Genomic DNA, 25,984 nt, shown 5'->3' on the forward strand with positions numbered 1-25,984 from the left:
TTGTAAAAAAGTTGCAATTTTAAATCCCCCCCCATGAGCAGGTTAAGTGTTAAATTTTCAAAGAAATTATATGAAATGAAAGAAAAATATGCAAGGTTTCAGTTTAAAAAAAAAATATGTTGATTTGTTGATTTTTCAAAAAGTTATGGAAGTTTTAAGAAAAAAAGTGAAAAAAATGACAAAATTTATCGATTTATAAATTTGTAATTTTTTTGGATATTTCCCCCATTTGCGGGGAACGAGAGAAATTTTTTTAATTTTTAAGGGTAATGTCTTCAACTAGATACAATTTGTGATCTTTTGACGTATTGTTAAAAGAAATCGGTCCAGTGAGAGCTGAGAAAAAGTAGTGACAGACACAAAAAAAAATAAATAAATAAACACATCATGGTAAAATTAATATCTTCTCAGCTTCGCATCGAAGCTAAAAAAAATAACAGTTCTGCTACTATACAGATTTATTTCTCCAAGTAGAGAAGGTGCAAATTAACAATGATAACGAGCAGATGGTATTCCACAGCTAAATATAGAATTTGTTGAAATAGTGTACATGATATTATTAAAGTCAATATATTGCACAGGCCAAAGAATGTTAACATTAGCATTATCTATGTTACATCTATCACAGATTATATAAATTATATACGATTAATATTTTATAGCGTATAGATACTGATATTTTGAAATGGTAAATTCCTTTGACAATGATATACAATAAAGTTATATTTCACTACTAATANGTAAATTCCTTTGACAATGATATAAGAATACAGTTATATTTGACTACTTATGCTGGTAGACGAACATTCAGTATTCGCCTTATGTGCGAAAATTAGACAAATAATTGGAACCAGGCTTAACATAATTTTTTTTAAATAAAATATTTATTTTGGTAAACATATAAAATGAAGTCTAAAAAGACATTTAAACTCGCGCGTACTCATTTTTTTTAAATACGGGCATTAATCGCTCTATATAAAACACCCCCGCTTTTAAATTGAACCATGTTAACCATGACTAAAAATATTTGAAGAATAACAAAAGAAAATTTATGACCTAGTATTAACACTAAAGTAATTTCAGAGACAAGATGGGCATGTCATAAACGTGCAGTAGTCTTGGTGTACATAAACATGCCAGAAATTGTTAGCTCATTACAGTGAATTGCTGATAGAGAACTTCTCAATACAAAATTAAATATTATTTCAGAAGAACAAGAATTGCTTTTTCAAGTGGTGAATTTTAAATTTAGTTTTATGGAAAAATATACTTGGAAAAGCTAATATTTTATCAAATTATTTACAAAATTCTAAAATTGATTTAATAACTGCACATGATATGGTTTCAACGTGTTTTTTAGATATTTCATCTTTCAGAAATGAGGAACATTTTTTAAAAATAAAATGTAGAGCAAACAATTGTGTGAACAGTTTGGAGGCAAAAATGACTTTGAGCAAGAATGTATTAAATTTGGATATATTGAGAATTGAGCACAATATAGGACAAAAAATTAACTTTAATAATGTAATAAATACATTTACTTTACTACTAGAAAAGCGCAGAAAAATTATGTAGAGTTCTATGCTTTTACAATATTTATTTCCTCCTACTTTTATTTATGTATGTTATGATAAAAATAAAACTTAATTCAGGTGTGAATTACTTTTTTATTGGATTAGAATTTAAAATAATATCCTATTGTGGAAATGAAAGCAGTCATTGAAAACTAAAATTAAATAAATTTACTGTAACTATAAATTTAAAAACTAAAATAGGTAATAATTATTTGATAATCTACTTAAAATTAATTAAATAATTCTAGTAATTTTTTTAATTGAATATCATTATGAATGTAACAAATAAAAATAACATTATTACTTTATACCTAACCTAAAGTTAGTTTTAAATTTTATTTAATAATTATTAGTTATAACTTATGTCATTTAGTTATATTGAGTGTTGGTATAAAAGTGTGGTATAAATGAGGTAATTAACATGCGCAGTAATGACTAAATAATACATAGTTAGTTAAAGCTTTTACACAGTGGCAAGGTAGTTTCTAGCCTTCCCAATATGGTGGGGTGTTAGTTTGAAAATAAAATAATGATGAGTTAAATAGTATTTCTTTACCTATATGTGCAAGTTATTTTATAAATTTAATTGCAACCTCAAATATTGAAACATTTGATAATAGCCTAAATTATTCAAGTCTTATAATCTTATATAAATCAACTCATTTTATTTCTTAAAATATTTTAGTTTAGCTATTTTTGAACTTATTACAAAAGTTATAAAATTAAAAATTGGGTATTAAAAAGATGACCGAACAACTTTTATTAATTAGATGACTCATATTTCAATTTTCTTAAAAATTAACTTATGAAATTAAAGATGAGTATTATAGAATTATGATCTACCAATAAATATTAAACATATTTACTACCATAAAATCTTAATTTCTCAACCAACTATTTATAAATGTAGAAGTAAAATTTGAATTAANTAAGTAAAATTTTTATTAATGATTACATCAAAGAGTTGGGTTGGGTTACCTATAAAGTTTTTTTGTGATATAAAATTAATTATAAACTACTAATTGTAATAATATAGTATTAGGTTTTGTTTATCTTGAATAAATAAACAAAACTGAAATATTATATTGATTATAAAATATTAGTTGAATTTCATCATCAGACTCATGATAATTAATGTCGTTAGCTCCATTTACAGGTTTTGAACTATGTCTCATTCCAATAACGGATCGAAATGCTGTCATCATGAGAATTATTAAATTTATGTGATATAGTATAAACTTAAGTATTACAATAGAGTTATATATTATAGTATTACTTATTACTTAATACGTAATTACATAAGTTAAAAACAAACAATTAAAAATTAAAATCGAAAATTAAAATCATCTAAATTGTTAAGATCACTTCAAAAATGGTAGTTGTAAATAAAAAACTTATAAAACTCTGAATTCATTTAAAGATTAATATCCATACTATTTAAAAGTGAATTAATTAAAATGTTTGTAAATAAACTGTTTAATACCCATTTAATTAAACCAATTGTTTATTATCGCGATATGAAACGGCGTGTCAGCTATGCAATTTAGCTACATGAATGTCTTAATTTCAATAATTTGTCAATTATTTCTTATAAATTGTAAAATTTTTTTAGACTCGATGCCTAAATAATAGAAAAATTTTAAATAAAACTGGCATAATGATATTTTACATTCACTAGATAATAATTAATACTAAACTATTTTAGTCAGAATTAATGGAATTTTGTAATCCTAAAATCTTGACATTTTTTTTTGTTTTGGTACGGAAAACTTAGGTGCACAGTCTTCCTTATTAACATTTCTACAAATTCATTTCAATACAAGATTTTAATGAAAAGTACAATTTGCCTGTGAGAGTAGGACAACAAAAACTATTGTGTCTTTTTTATCTTTGATCCAAACTTGTATAAAATTTCAATATACTTAAAACTTTAGTTTAAAAATAGATTTTTTTTTCTAATGGTAAATTCAAATGTAATCATTTTTTTAATATACAATAAAAAATATCAGTTTTAATATGACAAAATGTCATACTTAAGTAGCAAAGTTAAGAAATCAAAATGCAGCTAATGATAGAAATGATTCAAATTTAATAAAATTCAAAACTAAAACCCAACCAGAGTCTTAAAAAATAAATATTTTTAATGATTTGTACAATGATAACTACCATACTATTTTATTGTTTACTATTCCTACATTTATTATGAGTTAATAAAAAATTAATAGTTTTAACTTCGATGTGAATTATTATATTAACTATAATGTGTTTAATTTAATATTTTTGTCTGTTACCATTCAATCTCAGATCTCGCTGGACCGATTTTGATGAACAATATGTTATATGATTTACAATTATTTTTAATTTTCAAATATTTAAGTGGCTTATAATAAAAGAATTCAACGAATTAACTCTCCATGACAATTATGATTTTATCATATATAACCGTTGTCTATGTTGACATTGGGATCACTTCGTGTTTGCTCGTTATAATAAGCTATCATCTTGTGCAAGTATTCAGAGTTATTTAACTAATTATTAATATGGCAAGCGAAAACAATACGGATAGTCATATTTATGAAACAAATATGAATGTTGTGAAACGCAGAATTGAAGAATTATGGAATCGTCGTTTCATGAGTTCCAATTTAGTCGTTGATAGTCCAGAAGATCCCCAAACATCAAGACAGTCTAAAGGTGAAATTAATAACTGTAGACACTATTAAGATTAATTAAACTAATTATCAAGAAATGGGAAAACGATTTTATATAAAATATAACAACAGATTAAAAATATTATTCTCTTTTTGATAAATAATAATTATTTTTTTATTGTAGTTAAAAAATTTTTTAATAGTATTCAATATTCAGTAAATTATAAACATTAGATTACATATAATATCTACGCTAATGCATTTTTTCACCGTAAACATTTTCAAAATTAACTATTTAATTAATAACTTTTAAAATAATATTCTCTTTACAGCAAATTCTAGTGTAAATATAACCACTGATACAAATACAGATAAATCAAAAAAACGTACGTATCGTAAACAGCTTGAAAGCGATGAAATTATTGCAGAAAAAGTGGTAATTGAAATTGTATAGATATATCGACCCTCACAAAGTAGTAGAAATAATTATAATATTTGTAATAATATTTGTTATTATTTAGAGCAGCTGTATAAATGTATTATTTTTAGAGATATTAGTAAAAGATGTTAATTAATTTCAATTTTAATATCTTAATCATTTTGATTTACAATAAGATTTTTAAAGAAAAGAGACTTTTTAAGGAAGATAATAATAACATATTAATTATATTACAATTATTCATTTTAATTTGACATTGGTTACGCCTAGAAATTGATACAGCGAGGAGATATAGGAACACTTGTTAGGAATCAAAAATCTGGAAAATATGGAGAGAAACTATCAGTTCCAGCCAAAAAAAGTTATATACCAATTGTAAATGACAAAGCACCAAAAATACCAGCATATTTATTAGGAAAAGTAAATTGTATTCTGCATTTTTTTATATTTAATAGAATATATATGTAGCCTAAACATTTCTTTTGACTTATAGTAGATTTTTTAAATAAATTAACTAAAATTTATCCTATAATTTAATATGTTCTAATGATTCATTAAGAGTTTTCATAAGAATCATTTGCATCGCAACAAAAGCGATGAAAAAAAGCAACCCATAGAAGTATCCTCCAATGATAATGGTGGCCCTAATATAGATAATAACTTATCCGAAGAACATGATGAAGTCATTAAAAGTACATAAAAAATTTTAAACTACATTTCGATTATTGAAACAATTGTTTTATACTTTAAACTCTTAATACTTAAAGAATTAGAAGCTAATAATGAACCTTCAAATGACGTTACAATACCTGAAGTGTCTACTGATAAAGTAAAAGAAACACTAGAAGAGAAAATAATTCATTTAGAACCCGCAAAATATGAAGTAAAAGAGCAACTCCAAGAGATATCCTCTTCTGAAAGTTCAAATTTAAAAAGAAAGTCATCCGATAAAGATGAGAAAATCATAAAAAGTACACAATAATTTTTTTTATAAATATTAACTTGCATATTATGTTTATTGAAATTATTTTCTTATATTTTAAAACATAAATACTTTTAGAGGCAAAAATTAGTTCTGAACTTTTGCATGCGACAACGTCAAATGACGTTACATTACCAGAAATATCTACTGATAAAGTAAAAGAAACTCCAGAAGAAAAAATAACTCATTTAGAATACACAAAATGTGGAGCAAAAGAGCAACTACAAGAGTTCTCATCTTCTGAAAGCCCAAATTTAAAGAGAAAATCATCCGAAAAAGATGAGAAAATCATAAAAAGTAGATAATAATTCTATTTTAAAAATTTGACCTTTCATTAGTTTATTGTAACATTTAAGCACTATTTTTATACATTAATTTTTTAGAGTCTAAAGTTAGTTCTGAAGTTTCGCCTTCAAATATGAATGACGTGTTGCCTGCCGTGTCCGTTGTCAAAATTGATGAAATACCAAAGAAAGAAATAGGTAAAATAAAATTATTTTATTTTATTGATTTCATTAATATTTATTTCACATAGAAACATCCATAACACATATTTTGTTTAACTATGTTTAATCTTATATTTCAAAATGTAGGAATAATTTTACTCATATTAAACCATTTAGCTGGCTTAAGTAATTTATGAGAAGTTTTTAACTCTTGTAGAAGTGACGCATGATCCGAACACAAATGAACTAGATCAGTATAACGTGCCTTCGTTTAAGTCCCCTAAATCTTGGTACACTTCGGACACAATTAATGATTATCTCAAATTGATAGTGAAAAGGTCCAATGGCGAAGTTCATGCTGTCGTTACCGACTTTATACCAGCATATCTTCGAGGAGGTTATCCAGCTGTCAGAAGATGGATAAAAAAAGATATCCATACATTAAAGTTTCTTTTTGTGCCAATGAATGTACTTGGCGGACATTGGATATTGACTGTAGTAAACATACCCGAAAGAACTGTAACGTCATATGACAGTCTTAAGTCATATGATGGTCCGTATCCTATGGTATTGAAAGAGTATCTAACTGACTGGGAGATGGATAAAAAAGGAGCAGCTTCTTTGTGGACTTTAAAAATCGGTGAGACGACTCGTCAAACTAATGGGTATGACTGTGGTCCATTTACGGTTGAGTTAGCCGAAAAAATGGCTCGTGGAGACACAACTCCTATAAATGCGAGTCTTATGCCTTCTGTAAGATTAAGACACAGAGAAGAAATTATAGCCGGGCAACTATTTCAATAATTTCTCATGAAAGATATTGCTTAAATGGCTTATATAAAGTTCCTAATTTTTACATTAAATTGATATTTTTGTTAATACGCTTGTATACTTCCTAACATTTTCTTACGTTTTACAAGCTTATTGTAATTATAATTTTATGTTATTTTGCTTTGTTACATTACTTTATTAAATAAATGTATATATTATAATACAAATTTTTCTTAAATTAAATAATTTTATATCTAAATAGCTATGTTGTGTGAATACAAAAACTATTTAATAAACAATTATAGGAAAAATAAGTGAAAAAGTTAGTCAATTACAAATTTTAATGTTAATGGATTTATCTATAGATAAATTTTAACTGATTGATGATTCATAAATAGTTTCAAAATTTTTTTGTATTTATAACTAATTTTATATTTATAAAAATTTGTGTTCAATAATTTTTTATTATTATCGACAAATAAAAGGAGTACTAAATTTTTCTAACAGCTTAAAAGTCATTAGTTTAAAAAAATAAATAAAATTCTCTCCAACACACTTTTATCGTTAAAAGATCCTTTATTTTAATATAAAATCATCTGAATAATTTACTGAAGTAATCTTACGTTCAAATAGCTCTGTTATGTGAATTATGCAAACAATAATGGATTGAAATAAGTTAAAAAATCAAACAATTATAAATTTAAACCGATGTACTTTTTTCATGGCCTAATTTTACTCTACTGATCCAACACCTCACCACAAAACTAAAACCCATATTAATATAAATTGATTAGGGTTAAGAAAAGCATATGTGAATATTTAGTTATCATTGATTTACTCGAATAGCTCGGGCCTACTTAAGGAAAATAGTACTTAAAAGAAATTTAACTAGATTATAAAGATATTAATAATAAATTAGGACTCCTAACTAATTTATTTAGTCTAGGATTTAATTTACATAATTTCTTGTTTTTACTCCAATTCTGAATTAAAAATCATGTTTTACATATTTGGCCAAGATTGGTTGTGTTATAATTTTTAGCTTCGACGCAAATCTGAGGAGGTATTAATATTACTATGATCGTTTTTTTTTGTCTGTTACCACTCAGTCTCATCTCTCACTGGACCGATTTTTATGAACAATACAAAATGTATCTAATCGAAGACATTACCCTCAAGAATTGAGAAAAACTATCTCGTTCGCCGTAAATGGGGGATCCCCAAAACAATTACAATATTAAAAATCATTAATTTTTATTAACGAATTAATGTAAAAATTATATTTAATGTAAAAATCATATTTTTCATTTTTTTTACTTAAAACTGCCATAATTTTTTTAAAAATGAACAAATCAATATAATTTTTTTTTATAGATACCTTAGGTATTTCACTATCATTTGATATATTTTTGTGAAAATTTGACCCTTTATGAAAATTGTTGCATAATAAATTAACTTTTGAAAATGTTCCAGAAAAACTGACACTTTTATATATATATCTTAAATTAATGCTTATGTAATATACTTGTACTTTAATTTAAATGTTTAAATTTTTAAAAAAAAAAATTGACTTCTGGACTTGTCATCANTCTTAAATTAATGCTTATGTAATATACTTGTACTTTAATTTAAATGTTTAAATTTTTAAAAAAAAAAATTGACTTCTGGACTTGTCATCATGGTGAAAATGACTACCGTATACAAAAATTTGCTATTTTTGAATTCAAATTCTGGGTTTTGTAATTTATTTTATTTTAAAATACCTGACAAGTGGAGTTCATTGAATTTCATAAATATTATATATGTATAATTAACAATGCATAGAAAGTTAAACTTATTTAAATATTTTTGCTTCTTTTAAGTCGAGAAAATAACTTTAAAATTTGAACTAGCTTAAATTACCATTTTTTTTCAGCTGACGCATACGTCGAACGGTTGCCGAGTCGGTATCACTTACGCGCTTGGAGTGCAAGGTTCAAACCCGCCTGTAGTCATCATTTTTTTCATTTTTTTTCTTAATTTTTTTTAAGTTAGAAAAAAATGTTCAACTCATTTGATTTTTATCTTATTTAGATTTGTAGCGACCAAAACATACGCAACGAATATTCTCGAATGTTCTCGTTATCAAAAACCTTCGAGAAACTTCGATAACGCCATAAGATAACCTACGCGGGTATAGAATATTCTAGAATTAGCGAGAGCCTTATCGGAGCTATATATATATCGGAAGAATCAGTCAGTTTAGTTAGTTCAGTTCAGACTGTCTAGTCCGCGATACGCTACACGACCGCTACACCCCGCCGCTGTTGTCATCGTGTATTATGTTTACTTCGATTATTTTATTTTTCCTTACTGTATATACATATATTTTCTTTTAGTGTTTATACGTCTATTTTAGTGTTATAATTTTGTTTAATAAAAGTCTACCGCCATTTAAATAATTGTGTGTTGTAAGATATAACCCACAAATTGGTGACCTCGACGTGATGGCGCAGACAGACGAAACAATTGCTCGAGTAGCCGTCAAGATACCGGATTTCATTTCGTCAGATCCCGAACTTTGGTTTGCTATGGTCGAAGGAAGTTTCGCCAGCGCGGGAGTCACTGTTGACAGTACAAAATTCGGGTATGTAGTTGGAGCATTACCGCCAAAATACGCAGTGGAAGTCAAGGACATAATTATGACGCCGCCCTCAGACAGTAAGTACGCCAAAATTAAACAAGAGTTGATAAGACGTCTTAGTGCCTCCCAAGAGGAGAAAACACGCCAACTTTTAGAACGCGTTGAGATTGGAGACCGTAAACCATCACAATTTTTACGCCATCTCCAAAGTCTGGCCGACTCTTCTGTTCCGGAAACGTTATTGAAGACACTTTGGATGGGCCGTTTACCGAAAAGTATACAGGTAGCGTTGGCAATAGTGAAAGATAGTAAGCTTGAAGATCTCGCTGTCCATGCGGACAACATCGCAGACGCATCGGGTCCTTTACTACCACAAATAGCAGAAATGTCGAGAAGTGACACTTTTGAAGCCATGTTGAATCTTAAGATTTCTCAACTTAGTCTAAATATTAATCAGGAGATTGCAGCGTTGAGAAGTGAAGTGGCTGCGTTAAATACTCGCCCCTCGCGTACTCCGGACTCAAGACCAAATACTTACCGTCCAAGGTCACGATCTCGAAGCCGCACTCATCATGGCGCAGACGGAATATGCTGGTATCATTGGCGTTATGGATCCCAATCGAAAAAATGCAAGGAACCTTGTAACTATAAATCGGGAAACGGGACGGGTCATCACTGATGACGGCCAGTGAGCCCGGTCAGTTTCCACGCCGTCTTTTCATCACAGACCGAACTTCCCAAACTCAATTTCTCATCGATACGGGCGCCGACTTGTGTGTTTATCCACGTAGTGCTGTTCCAGGCCACCGCGTAAAAACCGATTACGTCCTATCAGCCGCCAATGGCACGCCTATAAACACCTACGGCACTATCACGCTCAGCCTAAACTTCGGACTTCGTCGAGATTTCACTTGGAGATTTGTGATTGCGGAAGTATCCAAGCCCATCATTGGTGTTGACTTTTTAAGTTTTTACAATCTTTTGGTAGACGTGCGCAATCAATGTCTATTAGACGGACTTACACAACTCACCACTCGTGGTCACGCCGTCAAGTGCTCAATACCATCTATTAAGGTCGTCGTGGGAGAGACGAAATACGACGGTTTACTACGGGAATTTCCAGAGATCACTCGACCGTTTGGGACCCTGAAGGATATCAAACACAGCACTAAACACTTTATCCCGACGACACAAGGACCCCCGGTATCTTGTAAACCACGACGCTTAGCACCTGATAAGCTTAAGGCAGCAAAAAAAGAGTTTGAAGCTATGATCCAACTAGGCATTATCCGACCATCCCAAGGACCTTGGTCATCACCATTACATCTAGTACCAAAGAACAAAACAGATGCATGGCGTCCTTGTGGGGATTACCGCGCTCTAAATGCCCGGACTATCCCAGATCGGTACCCTGTTCGTCATATACAGGACTTCGCGCACTTTCTCCACGGTAAAACGATTTTTTCAACTATCGACTTGGTTCGAGCGTATAATCAAATCCCTGTAGCTGAAGAAGACGTCCCTAAAACTGCAATTGTGACACCATTTGGACTTTACGAATTCCTCTTTATGTCTTTTGGACTTCGAAACGCAGCACAATCGTTCCAACGATTTATTGACGAAGTACTCCGTGGACTTGATTTTTGTTTCAGTTACATTGACGACATACTCGTGGCATCTGTTTCTGAAGAAGAACACATCAAACATTTACAGATCATTTTTGAGCGACTACGCGAATACTCTCTGGTTCTCAATCCTAAAAAATGCGTTTTTGGACAACCAGAAGTAAAGTTTTTGGGCTACATGATTTCTAAAGAAGGAACACGTCCTCTACCTGATAGAGTCGCTGACATATTGAGCTACAAGAGGCCAACGTCAGCTAAGGGTCTACGACAGTTCTTAGGTATGTTAAACTTCTATCGTCGTTTTATACCTAGAGCTTCAGATGCACAATCACCACTAAGTGATCTCTTAGTACCTAATCTAAAAGGTAAAGCACCTATTAATTGGACACCAGAAGCAATTTCAGCGTTCGAGAAATGCAAGGAGGAACTCGCCACAGCCACGCTTCTCGCGCACCCATGTGACAACGCTCGACTGGCTATTGTAAGCGACGCTTCAAACACAGCGGTTGGCGCAACTCTCCAACAGTTCATCAATGACGAGTGGCAACCCCTCGCCTTCTTTTCCAAGAAACTCACGGCGACTGAGACAAAATACGGAGCTTACGATCGAGAACTTCTTGCGATCTATCTCGCTGTCAAACATTTTCGGCATATGGTGGAAGGACGCGAGTTTGTTATATACACCGATCACAAACCTATCACTTTCGCATTTCAACAGAAATCGGATAAGTGCACACCACGACAATTCAGACACTTGGACTTTATTTCACAATTCACCACGGATATTAGGTACGTTCCTGGTAAACAGAATATCGTGGCTGATACCCTATCACGCGTGGACGCATTATCAGACACGTTAGACTACACTGCTTTAGCAATGTCACAACAGGGAGACGACGAATTGAAAAAGTATGCACAAGAAAACACCGGATTGCGACTTAAGCAAGTGGAATTACCAGGCACGAATGTCTTAGTGTTCTGCGACACATCAACTTCAATCGCCAGACCTTTTGTTACAAAGCCTTTTCGACGAACAGTTTTCAATACCATACATCGCCTTGCACATCCAGGAGTTAAAGCCACAGTGAAGCTTGTAAAACAGCGGTTTGTGTGGCCAGGAATTGACGCAGATTGCAGACATTGGGCACGGGCATGTGTCGAATGTCAACGAGCCAAAATCACGCGACATGTCACAGCACCCCTTGGGTCATTTTCTCTACCGTCTCGAAGATTTGAGCATGTTCATTTAGATTTAATAATTATGCCTTATTCCGAAGGATTTCGTTACTGCCTCACGTGCATCGATAGATTTACTCGATGGCCTGAAGTAGTTCCATTGGAAAATCAAGAAGCGGAAACTGTAGCACGAGCCTTCTATACACATTGGATTGCAAGATTTGGTACTCCTCTTCGTATCACAACAGATCAAGGAAGACAATTCGAGTCATGCCTTTTCAAGCAACTTAGTTACCTGACTGGTACGAACCATCTTAGAACTACGGCCTATCATCCTTCAGCAAATGGCATGGTGGAACGATCCCATCGGCAGCTTAAAGCCGCTATTAAATGTCATCAGAATAATCGATGGACAGAAACTCTTCCGACAGTCTTATTGGGTATCCGAGCAGCTTGGCGTGACGATCTTAAATCCACCTCGGCAGAATTAGTCTATGGAGAGCCACTTAGACTCCCTGGTGAATTCCTCACGTCAAATAATAATACCGCCAAGTGCGACGACGCAGCTGAGTTTATCAAAGACCTTCGACATCACATTCAGCAGATCCGACCAGTCAATGGTACACGACATGGCGAGAAGAAAAATTTCGTTTTCAAGGATCTAGCAACCACAGAGTACGTATTCATTCGACATGATGGGCCCAAAAACGGAATTCAAATGCCCTATGATGGTCCCTATCGAGTCATAAGTAGGAACGAAAAAACTTTTGTTATTGATATTAATAAGAAGAAAGTTACAGTTACTATAGATAGACTTAAACCAGCATACATCATGGCAGATGAATACTCTAAGGAAAATATTCCGAAAAAGATCCAGACACATACACCCATTACCATTCCCAGGGAGGATCAAAGGACACGTTCCGGAAGAAGAGTCCATTTTCCAGACCGTCTTCAAGTAGGCTCCGCTTGACTCCGTCACTGGTAGGGGAGTGATGTAGCGACCAAAACATACGCAACGAATATTCTCGAATGTTCTCGTTATCAAAAACCTTCGAGAAACTTCGATAACGCCATAAGATAACCTACGCGGGTATAGAATATTCTAGAATTAGCGAGAGCCTTATCGGAGCTATATATATATCGGAAGAATCAGTCAGTTTAGTTAGTTCAGTTCAGACTGTCTAGTCCGCGATACGCTACACGACCGCTACACCCCGCCGCTGTTGTCATCGTGTATTATGTTTACTTCGATTATTTTATTTTTCCTTACTGTATATACATATATTTTCTTTTAGAGTTTATACGTCTATTTTCGTGTTATAATTTTGTTTAATAAAAGTCTACCGCCATTTAAATAATTGTGTGTTGTAAGATATAACCCACAGATTCAATAACTTCATTGTATATAAAAGACTCTATCACTGTAGTCTCCCGTAGTAAGAATACATTGGGTAGGGTGTACACCAGTAAAGAAGCATTGTGGCATGACAATAGCTGTTGTCGCGTGACTAATCTGAGATCAGTAAAAGTGGGTAATACTCTAGAACAAAACAGAAATAGCAGAGGAGATTGTTCAAATTTTGAAGAAGACAAAACCAAAGTGATTCAGAACAAAAACTTACCGATAGCAAGTGACCAGATGGCTAAAAATCAACATTAATGGCCAAGGGCTTTTTGAAGAAGTAGTAAGCCTCAAATACTGATAATCGAGTTGAGCAAGAGTTGAGGTTGGACTGCTGGTCCTTTAGTCGATCTTAATAATTAGTGTGCGTGATGGCTAGTTTAGTCCTTTAGTAGGTATAGTGAAAAGGCAGTTGTGCTGGTGGCTAATGAGGAACCTTCCTACTTATTATCTGCAGTTAAACTTCTGTTGTATAATGTTTTAATTCGTTCTATTTGTTGGAACCTATCGTAATTGTGTTTTGACAATTGATGAATTTTGAAATAATGAATTATATAATGATACCTTAAATGCCTTTCCGAATCTATCATTGAATAAAATATTAATTCGTCGATTAGCCATATGATATTTTTGTTTGTAAAATACTCTATAACACGATTTGACCAATTCATCTCCTGTTCTATTATGTAATGATCTGTTTGAAGAAGCCATATTTTATGAGTGCAATTGACACATAATTGTCCTATGGGACACATAATGTGTGGGTGTATGTTGTTAAATGATGAGTTCATTCTGTTGTATTGGTTCTGTTTTTATGAACAGTAAAAAAAAAAAAATTAATAAATAATAATTATGATAAGAATAAATGTGTATATAATGTATTGACAGTATATTGGAGAAAAATTTACGTTGTTAGGTGAGTCTTTGGTAATATGATTTTAGTTTTCTACCATGAATAATATCTTCGGTAATTTTGTAATTTAGAGTTAGTTGAATTTTGTAATTTAGGTCATTAATTTTTTTTATAATTTTGAAAGGCCCTTTATATTGGATGCTAATTTCAGTGATTTTCTATGTTCGTTAAATGGAAATTTAACTAACACTAAAGCACCAGGATTGAAAGTTAGGATAACGTGTTTTTTACCATAACTGTTTTTTTGAGTTTACTGAATATTTTGAATTTTTAACGGAATTGTGCTTTTTATTTCATGTAGAATTTTTAATGATTGCTTTATGTCATAAGGTATGTCACCAGGTAATATTTTGTTGACAATTGGGAAATATTGATTAAATCCATGTAATAAATTGAAGGGGCTATAGTGTGTACTAGAATGTGGTGTTGCGTTGTATGCTAATGTTATGTAAGGCAGATAATATGACCCATTAAGATTGATCATTATTTTTAATACAATTTCGAAGGTACGCACAAATTACTCCATTGATTTTTTCAACAATACCTTGAGTTTGCGGAGAATATGCTGTTGAACATTCTTGTTTTATGCCTAGATTTTACATGTTTTTTTGACTAACTCATTTTTAAAATGAGTTCCTCTGTCGCTCGAAAAATATTGAAAGCAACTCATTTGTGTGATTATCTGAATAATAAATTTAACCGTTGATTCTGCTGTGGCTTATTATACAGCTGAGTTTTATACTATTTTTAATGTTATTTATTGTTTGTTTTAATTGAGATTAATTATATGTTTTATGCCGCTTCGCCGGCCACTAGTATTTAAGGGCCCCCCGTTACCCCTTAAATTTAAGATATTCTCTGAGGAATTTCTAATATATATGATTATTTGTTATTTAATTATTGTCTATTCTCGTTTACTTATTGGATCTATAGTTAGCCGTCATCTCCTAGGTGACCCACTCCCGCATCAATATTAACGTTTTATTAAACAGACTTAAGTTAAAACGGCATTCTAGTGCGGTGCACAACTAGCTGTCCTACGGTATAGCTGCCTCGTACGCAACAGACTTGTTTCATTATACATTATATTCATACAAGGACATGATCCTTTTCGAATAAAAATTTAGATAAACACTTAAGAGAAATAGTCAACAAACTCACACTGTTTGGCTACATTGTAGTCTATGCGGTTCGGTCATAAATCAATTAATAGTTACTTTTAAAATCCTTCCTTACCAAAAGGAAATCTATATATTATTTTTGTCATCCTTGTTATTCTACTTTTAATAATTAAATGCATTGTATTAATCTATGTCTTACTTGTAAAAAAACTATGTTAATATTGTATATGTAAACGTCAAAATAATTTATATTCTATTCATCTGTAATAATCTCTGTATTTCATACTTATTTATCAATAAACAATTATACTAAAAATTCGACAGTGACGATTTTGGGGGTAAAAAAATTATAAAAAGCCAGAGCAAACCCTTGTTCCCGGCTGTTCTTATCGAGCTCCGTATTAAGCTATGCGAACGTCGTGATCGTCAATGTCGAATTTTTTATATGTTAATTCGTGAACTAAAAATGTGAACTTGTGTTACTTTATTTATCATTTTACCAATATCATCACTAAGGATATTATAAGAACCAGAGAATTTACCAGGTAAGATTTTTTAAATCCATAAGAAAATTGACATTGTTATTTTATGACCCTCGAATCACACCTCGAATCAAAAGTAACTCTCACTCTCATTTTTTTTTTAAATTCCAACAACAATAATATTCTGATTTTTTCCTTTTACTCTTTATTTTTTATTTTTTTTTATTAATTTTTGAGTTAAGATAAAGTGGTGCCCAACTATAAGCTTAGTTAATTTTAACTAAAACTTTTATTTTAATAAAAACACACTTTTGACAAAAATATATAAAAACATAATGGGGAGTCAGATTTGAGCAACCAATTTTGAGATTAAATTTTCCAAATTTGTAGTTCATATTGCTATCGAATAATAATTTGAGAAGTAAAAAGTATATTTAAAGTATATAAAAGTAAATAGAAATGTTGATATTAAATTTTCCAATTTTGTAGTTCGTCTCTCTAGCGAATAATAATAATAATTAATTTAAGAATAAGAAAAATAATTTTAGTGTAAAAAAAAAGTCTTATTGCATACTAAAATTATTTCAATTAAATTAATATTAAAAAAAAAAAAAAAATTAATATATAAAAATAAATAATAGAAAATAATTCTATAACTGAGGAAGTAGGTGAAATTTTGATAGAGGATGCAACTGAGGAACAAAGAAAAGCTGTTGAATATATTATGTAATAAACAAAAAGACGTAAAAAGAGGTAGGTAGTCTTGTAATAAACAAAAAAATAAGTAAAAAAGGTAGTAGGTGGTAGCAAAGGGATATTGTTAGGTGTGTAAATAAAGAAATGTAACACAGGTGGCCAATGAGGAAATAATAATCGTAGCGGGCGTAGTGTAAAAAGGATGGGCAGCAATGGAAAGTAAAAGTGGCTATAGATACCGNTGGGCAGCAATGGAAAGTAAAAGTGGCTATAGATACCGGACAGTGACTACAATAAAATGAAATAGAAAGGGACCTCGGGGTATGTATGTTTGTGTAAAGACGTCTAATATATGAATAATATGGAATTATAAAAAAGGGTCACTACCTAGCTCCTGCACAGAAACGCGTACACTAATTTCCGGCGAGTCACAACTATCGTATTTCTTTATAAAAATATTTTAGTTTATTCTCAATGACCTATCTTGTTCTAATTGTTTATTACTAAAAATTCTTCANTTCTAATTGTTTATTACTAAAAAATTCTTCAGTAAAGGATCTATTATAGACTTATTATGTAAACAAATGTTCCACTTACCTCTGATTATCCTGATATTCTCTTGAGATGAACGATGTTGTTGATGTAACAATTATCGATGTATACGTTCACGCATTAATGTACGCAATTATATTTATACGGTTTATATTATTATTAACTCGCGTGTAACTACTTTTCTAGTACAATTCTATATCAAATCTACCCAAGGTGAACTCTAAGTTTATTTTAACTCTGTTTTTGTAAAACCCTTTTGTATATTTATGTAGTATAGTCTTTAACCTTGTATATGGTGTTTTACCATAATATATTTATTATTTAATAATTTATAAAGCAAATAAAGAACTTCTAAACAACATAACTGTCCTGTGCAACAAACTATATCCAAGTGGCCTACGTCTTTTCAGTCGTCCAAAGAGTGATCTAGGATAGATGCGAGCTCAATTTCGGTTCTTTGCACAATAGATTATACTAGTGTCCTACACTTCGATTTCCCGCACTGTGGCTGAGATCAGACTAGCTAGTCGATAAGTGGAGAGACACTTTTTAGTTGTTTAGTATAATATTAGTTATAAATATATATTAGTATAATGTTAGTTTTTAGTATAATATTTCGACTCTGATTTATTTGTATTTCGTAGCTGGATATACCAACGCGAGATCTTAAATAATATCTTTGTCTTTATGCAAAGAGCCTTATGATATGTGGCCTACTTCTTTTCAATCACCTGTAGGACGACCTAGGTTAGATGCGACTGTACTATAGATTTATGCACGATAAGTTATGTTAGTGTCCTACACTCCGATTGCCCGCACTGTGGCTGAGATCAGACTAGCTAGTCGATAAGTGGAGAGAAACTTTTTAGAATACTTATAATTAGTTGGAGTATTAACTATGATATTATTGTGCTAGTACTCTGTCCAGCCAGGATGTGGCGCTTCAATAAGTAATAGAACACAATGCAATCTAGTCATGTAACCTTTTAGTATGCTTATATGTATAAGTGTAGATAAAAAGAAATAAATAAACACCAATATTTTATATGCGTTCAAATATTTATATCACCAATAATGTTCGACCGAAAATAAGATGTGTAATATTTTCAGTAATTGTGAAAGAGGGTAAAAATAATGCAGATTTTATATATAATTGTAACTAAGAATGAAACATAAACTCACGCACATTCACTTTTTGTATCTTGGTTGAGTATTCCAGAGAGCCGTAGAGATGCAGAGATAGAGTGGCAAGGCGTCCCAGTGTCCGCTAGAGGGATGTTCAGAAACCGTGAATGGCTGATGCAGTAAAAGAACCACTGTAAGGGAAGCGAAGTCGCGAATTTGGGGGAAAATGGCCTTTTTATAGCACGCAAAACTGGTTTAGCAATCTCTGGTGAGATTCTTGAAATATTTTTTGCTGTATTTGATTGGTTAATGTGATAGAATCTTTTACGTGGGCGTTTTATGGAATATGCGTAAGAGGGAGGTTAAATTATGTGTAAGGGTATTATTTTATTACTTATCTTATCCACGGGGGAACACTGATTTGGTGATATATTTTATTAAATATAAGTATTAATTATTACATGTATTAAAATATGATACTACAATTAATAGGCTCAAAAAAGCAGAATTAGAAGCTGAACTTGAAAAAAGAAATCTACTAATAACAGGGCGAGTATCGGAATTAAGAACAAAACTACTTTTGCAAGTATTAGCGAAAGAAAAAGAAAGAGAAACATACCCTAACCAATCTGTTAACACAACAAAAATTATAATAAATAAAATTTTTATGGGTAACACAAAAAAACTTTATTTCAGCCCAAACACTTTTTCGGGGGGTATAAATGAGAGAGTAGACGTTTTTAAATCATTTAATAGAGCAGCATCAATTAATAATTGGTCAGAGGAGCATAAGCCAAAATAATTAGTTACCTTCTTACAAAGATCTGCATTAACAATAAGCAATATAACAAGGAGTTCCCTTATAATCAATATGAACCTAATCTTAATCATAACTTTCAAAGCAACTACTCTTTTATGAATAAACAAATTCCAAACAATTTCAACCAAAATTTTCAAAACAATTATCCTTTCATGAACAAACAGCATGAACCCAATCTTAATCAAAACTTTTATAATAATCATTCATTTATGAATAAACAATTTCAAAATAGTTATTTACCACAAAGAAGAAATAACAGGTCATATAATTATCAAAATATTTCTTATCCTAAACATGAAAGAGATATTAGAAATAAATCGTATAACAATAATTGCAACAATAATAACAATACTTTGCAAAAACAATTTCCAATTTTCACAAATACTAACAGAAATTTTAATAATTATAACACAATACAAGACAACTTCGAAACAAACAAAATACAACACAACAATTACAAGCAATAAAGCAACAATTATCAATATCCCATAAAAAAGCACAAATAATATCAAATGTGCCAATTAGGCAAAGTCTAATCATAAAACACATGAATGCTTTTATAAAGATGCTAAAATTATATGCCAACTATGTTCTAATATACTTATTAATATAATACAATATTCTTTTATTTATCATTCATGACATTCTTATTACTTTTTAACATTTGATATAAAAATCTTTTTAAAACTTTTTGCAATCTGTTAATAAATAATTCGCAGTTCTTTTTCTTAGATCAATAATATTTGGTATATAAACTTATTCTGTTTCTTAAGATATGTTTTTTTAGTAATTTCTATAATTATAATTTTTACTGCATAATACGTTCTTACAGTTATATTATTATAGTAACGTCCCACAAACGAAAATAAATTTAACCCCTTTTCTCATTCTACGAAACCAGTTTTTTGATGAAATAAGGTTAGAAAAAGAGAAATACACATATTGTGTATAGACATATTGTGATAGTAAAAGGGAAAAAGAGTTAGACACCTATTATATTTAATATAATTTATCATTTGATTACCGGTTAAAAACTACTTATATTAATTGTGCTACAAAAATTTTAATAATATGCCTGTTGTAAAAACTGCACATATTCTCTTATGCTCGTGCATGGCAACAGCCATCATTTTGGAGTATTATATGCATGTTTGTCCAATAAATTCTTTTTAATGTTAAATTTAATACGTTAATTTAATGTTAAGGCTGCAATGTTAACTTAATGTTAATTTTGCAACGTTATATAAATATGAACTTTTGGTTCACAAAACATTTATACAACGTTATTTAAACGTTTAATTCTTGTTGAATTTTGTGTTTAGTCCATAAATGTACTCTGACCTAAGTTTTAAATTTAATCACAATTTTTAAATTTTGTAATTCATATTTTTAATCGTGTTTTTTTTTTTTTTTAAAACTTTTGAGACGAGATGTTTTATTGTAAATATGTTTAAATTACTTATTTACGAATATTAATATCAAAAGAGAAATATTTCATGCTAAATTTATAACGTTAATGCTCAAAAACCTAACCTCTTTTCTAAAGTTATAAATATAAATTTAAAAATCTTTTACTATAAAATGATAAAATACGACTTAAGATTTTTCACACGTAACCTACCGACCATATGCCAATTACAATTTATAACATCTCTAAAGAATATATTTTAAGTTAGATAAAGTACCTAGTTATGCTTATACGAATAACTTAAATATCTCATACATGCACTACATAAATACGATAAATAACTAAATGTTTACTTGCATGATTGGATTATATTTTTTAACAATTTTAAGCGTATGAAATTAGGAAATTCATATAGTCAACCTAATCGACACGTATACACGAAATCTGTGTATTGGACAATTACAAAATAAAACGGTTAAATGGTACCAGGAGTTCATGAATAACAGTCGAATTTTTGATAGCCCCCATTTTATGGCGTATAAGAGTGTTGGCCGATTGAATATATTGAAAAACAGTACCAGGGATTCAGAAGGTTAGTTTTCATTTACTCAAGGGTCGTGATGGTACAGTATGACGGTCGGCTTCTACTCTTGCGGTCGTCATAAGCATACCATACAACGTGTTGGCTAATGGAACAGAAATGCTATTCACCAAAAAACTATGCGTCAAGATTTAAGCTTCATAGATGATCACATAAGCAAAACAAATGCGCCACTACCACACTGCACTACATATCTAGACGATTCAAGTAATTATTTGTAATACACGTTCATTGCACGCGCAGAGCATTTGTTAGTATACAGAGAGCTTTATATTCTTAATGCTGTCCACTTTGAGCACAATGGTGCAAACAACAAATAATAAAAATTATGACGTACAATAGCTGAACAAATTTACCATTTAAGCGAAGGCGCTTGCTACAAAATAGAATAACACATAAAACAATACACTTACTGAATTATGACGATGAACTTTATACGGATGACAATTGTCACTGAGGTCACCGATTTGCCGTGTTGGGCGAGTTAAATTAGAGATCAGTTGTCACGCAAAATAATACGAATCAACGCTGTTTGTGACAATTGGTCCGCTAGATCATTACTAAAGGCGTTATTTACCAAACTTCTCTTTTATATGCTACGAGAACCCATAAAATGCTTATATATCAAAACAACTACCGTCACTCATCAAACTGGCAAATTTAAATGGAATTAAGTTAACAAAAATGATTAAAAAACAACAAAGCGAAAAAGCCCCTTAGAATTGTGACCTTTAGCGTGATATTCGTTAGAACAAAAACATTAGCAATGTGAATAGCTACTCAATAAAAAATGCTTTTTACAATTATCAGATTAAATTCCCTATTCAACTGGTTATTTTGTGTTTTAAAGTAAGGAACCCTGTATTAGTGATCTTGTAAATTCATACTATGTGACATGTACAAAAGATAACATAATATAATATAATAGTATTATAAATGATAACATAATATTAATATTATTCAATTAATCGAATCATAAGTGACTAGATCATTAGGTAAAATAATAAAAAATAACACAACTAAAAATCATCAATTAACCATTATCATAAACAACAAAAACATAAGCGAATCAATTACTCTATAACTAATGAATTATCCTTTCAATAACAATTACAATACACAATTAAAGAATAATTCAACTATAAAAGAAACCAATGTGTGTGCATATAGGAATTTTTAAATGGTAACTGTGTGATTAAAATTATCCAGGACAAAAGGGAGGACAATAATCTTATCTCCTAAAGAATCTTAAATGACTAAAAAACATAACTAAACAACAAATTAAAGAACACAACTAATTGAACCACTTACTAGTCCCTAACATAGAATTATAAAGAATAATTTTCTTAAGTACTGATGCGTAATCCAAAGAATAGGCTGCACAAGTGATGTATATACAAACATACAAATTAATTAAGTAATTGGCCGTTTTTAAATATTTACACAATTATATCAATGCACAAATACGTATCGTTTTACAAAAATTGCATAAAAGAACAATACTCGAATCAAAAACAGAGCAACCAGTAAAGGGGCGTTCATCGTTTCCGCCAAATGGATAGTTTATACCTGTCTATAAAAATAGCTTGAGAACCACTAGTTAAAATATTTGCCAAAATAACCCGATAATAATATTCTATTATTCATTTAATCGAAGTTTTTACTATTTTTTTTATTGTTATTAATCGTGAATCGTTTCATTCACATTTTAATGAACGATGTTTTAAGGCGAATTTCTATTAATATATTTTTAAAAATTTTTATAGAAAATATTTAGTCTTATAATTGTATTAAAATATATAGTTAATATCTATATAAATATATAGATAATACAGTTCTAAAAAGCGTACGGAATAAAATATAAATCCGTTTCAAAAAAACAAAAGAGACAATTGATAAATTTAATACAAATTAAATTATCCGATTTGAATTTGTGAAATTAGTTTTCAACAACTATCAAAAAATGTATATCATAGATCTATTTTAGCTTCGATGCGAATTTGAGAAGGTATTGGTTTTACTATGATGTGTTTTTTGATGTGTCTGTTACCACTTTTTCTCAGCTCTCACCGAACNTTTTTTTTTTTTGTGTCTGTTACCACTTTTTCTCAGCTCTCACCGAACGGATTTCTTTCAACGATACGTCAAAAGATCACAAATCGTATCTAGTCGAAGACATTACCCTTCAAAATTGAAAAAATTTCCCTCGTTCCCCGTAAATGGGGGAAACCTCCAAAAAAATTACAAATTTAAAAATCGCTAATTTTCGAAATTTTTTCAATTTTTTTTACTAAAAACTACCGTAACTTTTTCAAAAATGAACATATGAATATAATTTTTATTTATAGATGCTTGATGTCTTTACCTATCATTTGGTATATTTTTTTGTAAATTTGACCTTTTTTCTGCCCACAGGGGGGGATTTAAAATAACAACTTTTTCACAACAAATTTACTTTTTCAACATAACTTTTGAAAATGTTCCGGAAGGTCTGACACTTTTATATATATCTTAAATTAAAGCTAATGTAATGTACTTTAATTTGAAAAAAAAAATTTGACCTCTGGACTTGTCTTCATGGCGAAAACGGCTACCGAATAATATTTTTGTGTAAAAATTTTCGATTTTATTATTCATATTATATTTAANAAAATTCTCGATTTTATTATTTATATTATATTTAACTTTATAATGCTATAACTTATTGAAAAGTTTATGGATCCACACAATTTTTTTATGAGAAATAATATTTTTTAATAAACCCTTTTTCATTCGACATACTTTATCTTAATCGAGATATTAAGGAACCAGTAGATCAAGTAGCTTTTGGAATAAAACACCAATTTTTTTAAAATTAAACACTATCTAAAGATTTGCATCGAAGCATTTATTTTTGATAGTGATTTTAATCACTGTCAGATATCATTATACTTGATCCAACTATACCACGTCATAACTGTGCCGCGACCCCCCTGTGCTGGGTTTTTTTTTTTATTATATTATTACACGTATTAGATATTTTTAAGCTTATTATTAATATTTGAATTTTGTTCAATGTTTTGATGAATTTTTATCTTTTTATAAACTATATTTTTTATTATTTATTACACATATATTTATACATACTTAAGACAGATATTTATTATAATTTATTTACCCAAGGTATAACGCCATTTTTTCTTTATAAAGTTATACCTATGTGATAAAATAAGTAATTATTCAAAACGACGGGACCATATTTTGGGGTGGTTAAGGGGCGCAAACATTCTTGTGGACGAATGTCATTTAATATTGTTGGAACAAAAAATTACTTTATTTAGCTAATCAATATTAATATCCTACACAAAAATCTTAAATACAGGGGGTCTATTTTTGAATTTTATATTGGTGTACTAATCTGTTTAGTATACTAAAACATGACGTTTTAGTGCAGCTATTAGTGTGAAACTAAAAACCGTATTTTTGAATGTTGGTATGCTAAAAAATATTTATTAGTGTACTAAAGTTTTAGATGATCTTTTTAGAGTGGTATCTAGCACACTAATTATGATTTTAGTATACTAATGTTACTGTTATCATTCATATTCATATGAAAACTTATATATTTATAACGTTTTCAAATTTATTTAATATTAAATATTAAAATGGAACACTTTCTTAATATAAATTATGTGCAAGTTATTAGTAATTTAGAAATAGTTGAAGATAATGGCCATTCAACAATGAAATTTCGTTTAGTGGAGGATCCGTTCATTGGTATGTTACAAAACAAATTACAATATGTAAAATTATCTATTTACATTAATAAAATGTTATTTTCTGTTGTTTTGTCCGAAAGGGCATTTATACAAAAATTTAGACTGACAAAAGTTCTTGCATTAAATTTAATTAATGAGCTACGCCCATATTTAGAACCTCCATCGAGGAAGTCTGCTCTAAGTATAGAGCGCAAAATATGCAAAATATTGACTAAACAATAAGTAAAATTTAATAGAATTTTTGTCACGATAGGTACTAACAGCTTTACGATTTTTCGTTAGTGTCTTCTTTGGGCCAACAGTTTCATTTAAAATCTTGGTAATATTTTGCCATAATAATTGGGCATCTTTCATGGTAAAAGATAGTCCAAATTTTTTAGAATTTAATTTTGGGTGCTTATGAACAAATTCAATTAATAATTGTTTTTGTTCATAAGTTACACTTATTGACTTTTTTTCCCCTCCATTGTAAAACATTACACAAATTGAAATAAAAAATACTGACAAAAAACTCGTGACAAATTTCTTATGGGTGAATTTTGTAGTTATCATAAATATTATCAAGTATTAACTATAAAATTAATATAAAATACAGTACAGCCAATATAATTTAACATATCGCACTAATAATTATTGGTTTGACATGACATTAGATTAGACGATGTACGATTAGTGCAAGATTTTTAGACTGGTAAAAAATAAAATTCAAAAATACGAATTTATATTAGTGCACTAAATTCATAATCTAATGTTTTAGTGTACTAAAACATTCGCCAATGATTAGCCCAAGCTCAAAAATAGACCCCCAGACCTAAA

The 25,984-nt window shown here is 30.0% G+C and overlaps 2 protein-coding genes across 2 annotated transcripts in view; both read left to right on the forward strand.

Moving 5' to 3' along the window:
• LOC126903807 (uncharacterized) overlaps positions 1–6,954 on the forward strand; it is a 129,493-nt gene extending 122,539 nt beyond the window's left edge. The window contains exon 8 of the mRNA XM_050682301.1: positions 6,310–6,954. Coding sequence (XP_050538258.1) covers positions 6,310–6,896 — 587 coding nt within the window. The 3' untranslated portion in view covers positions 6,897–6,954. The remainder of the gene's footprint in view (positions 1–6,309) is intronic.
• Positions 6,955–9,349: 2,395 nt separating this feature from the next.
• On the forward strand, positions 9,350–10,165 carry LOC126903808 (uncharacterized). Its single transcript, XM_050682303.1, has one exon. The coding sequence runs from the start codon at positions 9,350–9,352 to the stop codon at positions 10,163–10,165; it is 816 nt and encodes a 271-aa protein (XP_050538260.1).
• Positions 10,166–25,984: the final 15,819 nt, after the last annotated feature.

Source organism: Daktulosphaira vitifoliae, unplaced genomic scaffold (assembly GCF_025091365.1).
Source record: "Daktulosphaira vitifoliae isolate Bord-2020 unplaced genomic scaffold, ASM2509136v1 Scaffold_4, whole genome shotgun sequence".
NCBI classification, from domain to species: domain Eukaryota; kingdom Metazoa; phylum Arthropoda; class Insecta; order Hemiptera; family Phylloxeridae; genus Daktulosphaira; species Daktulosphaira vitifoliae.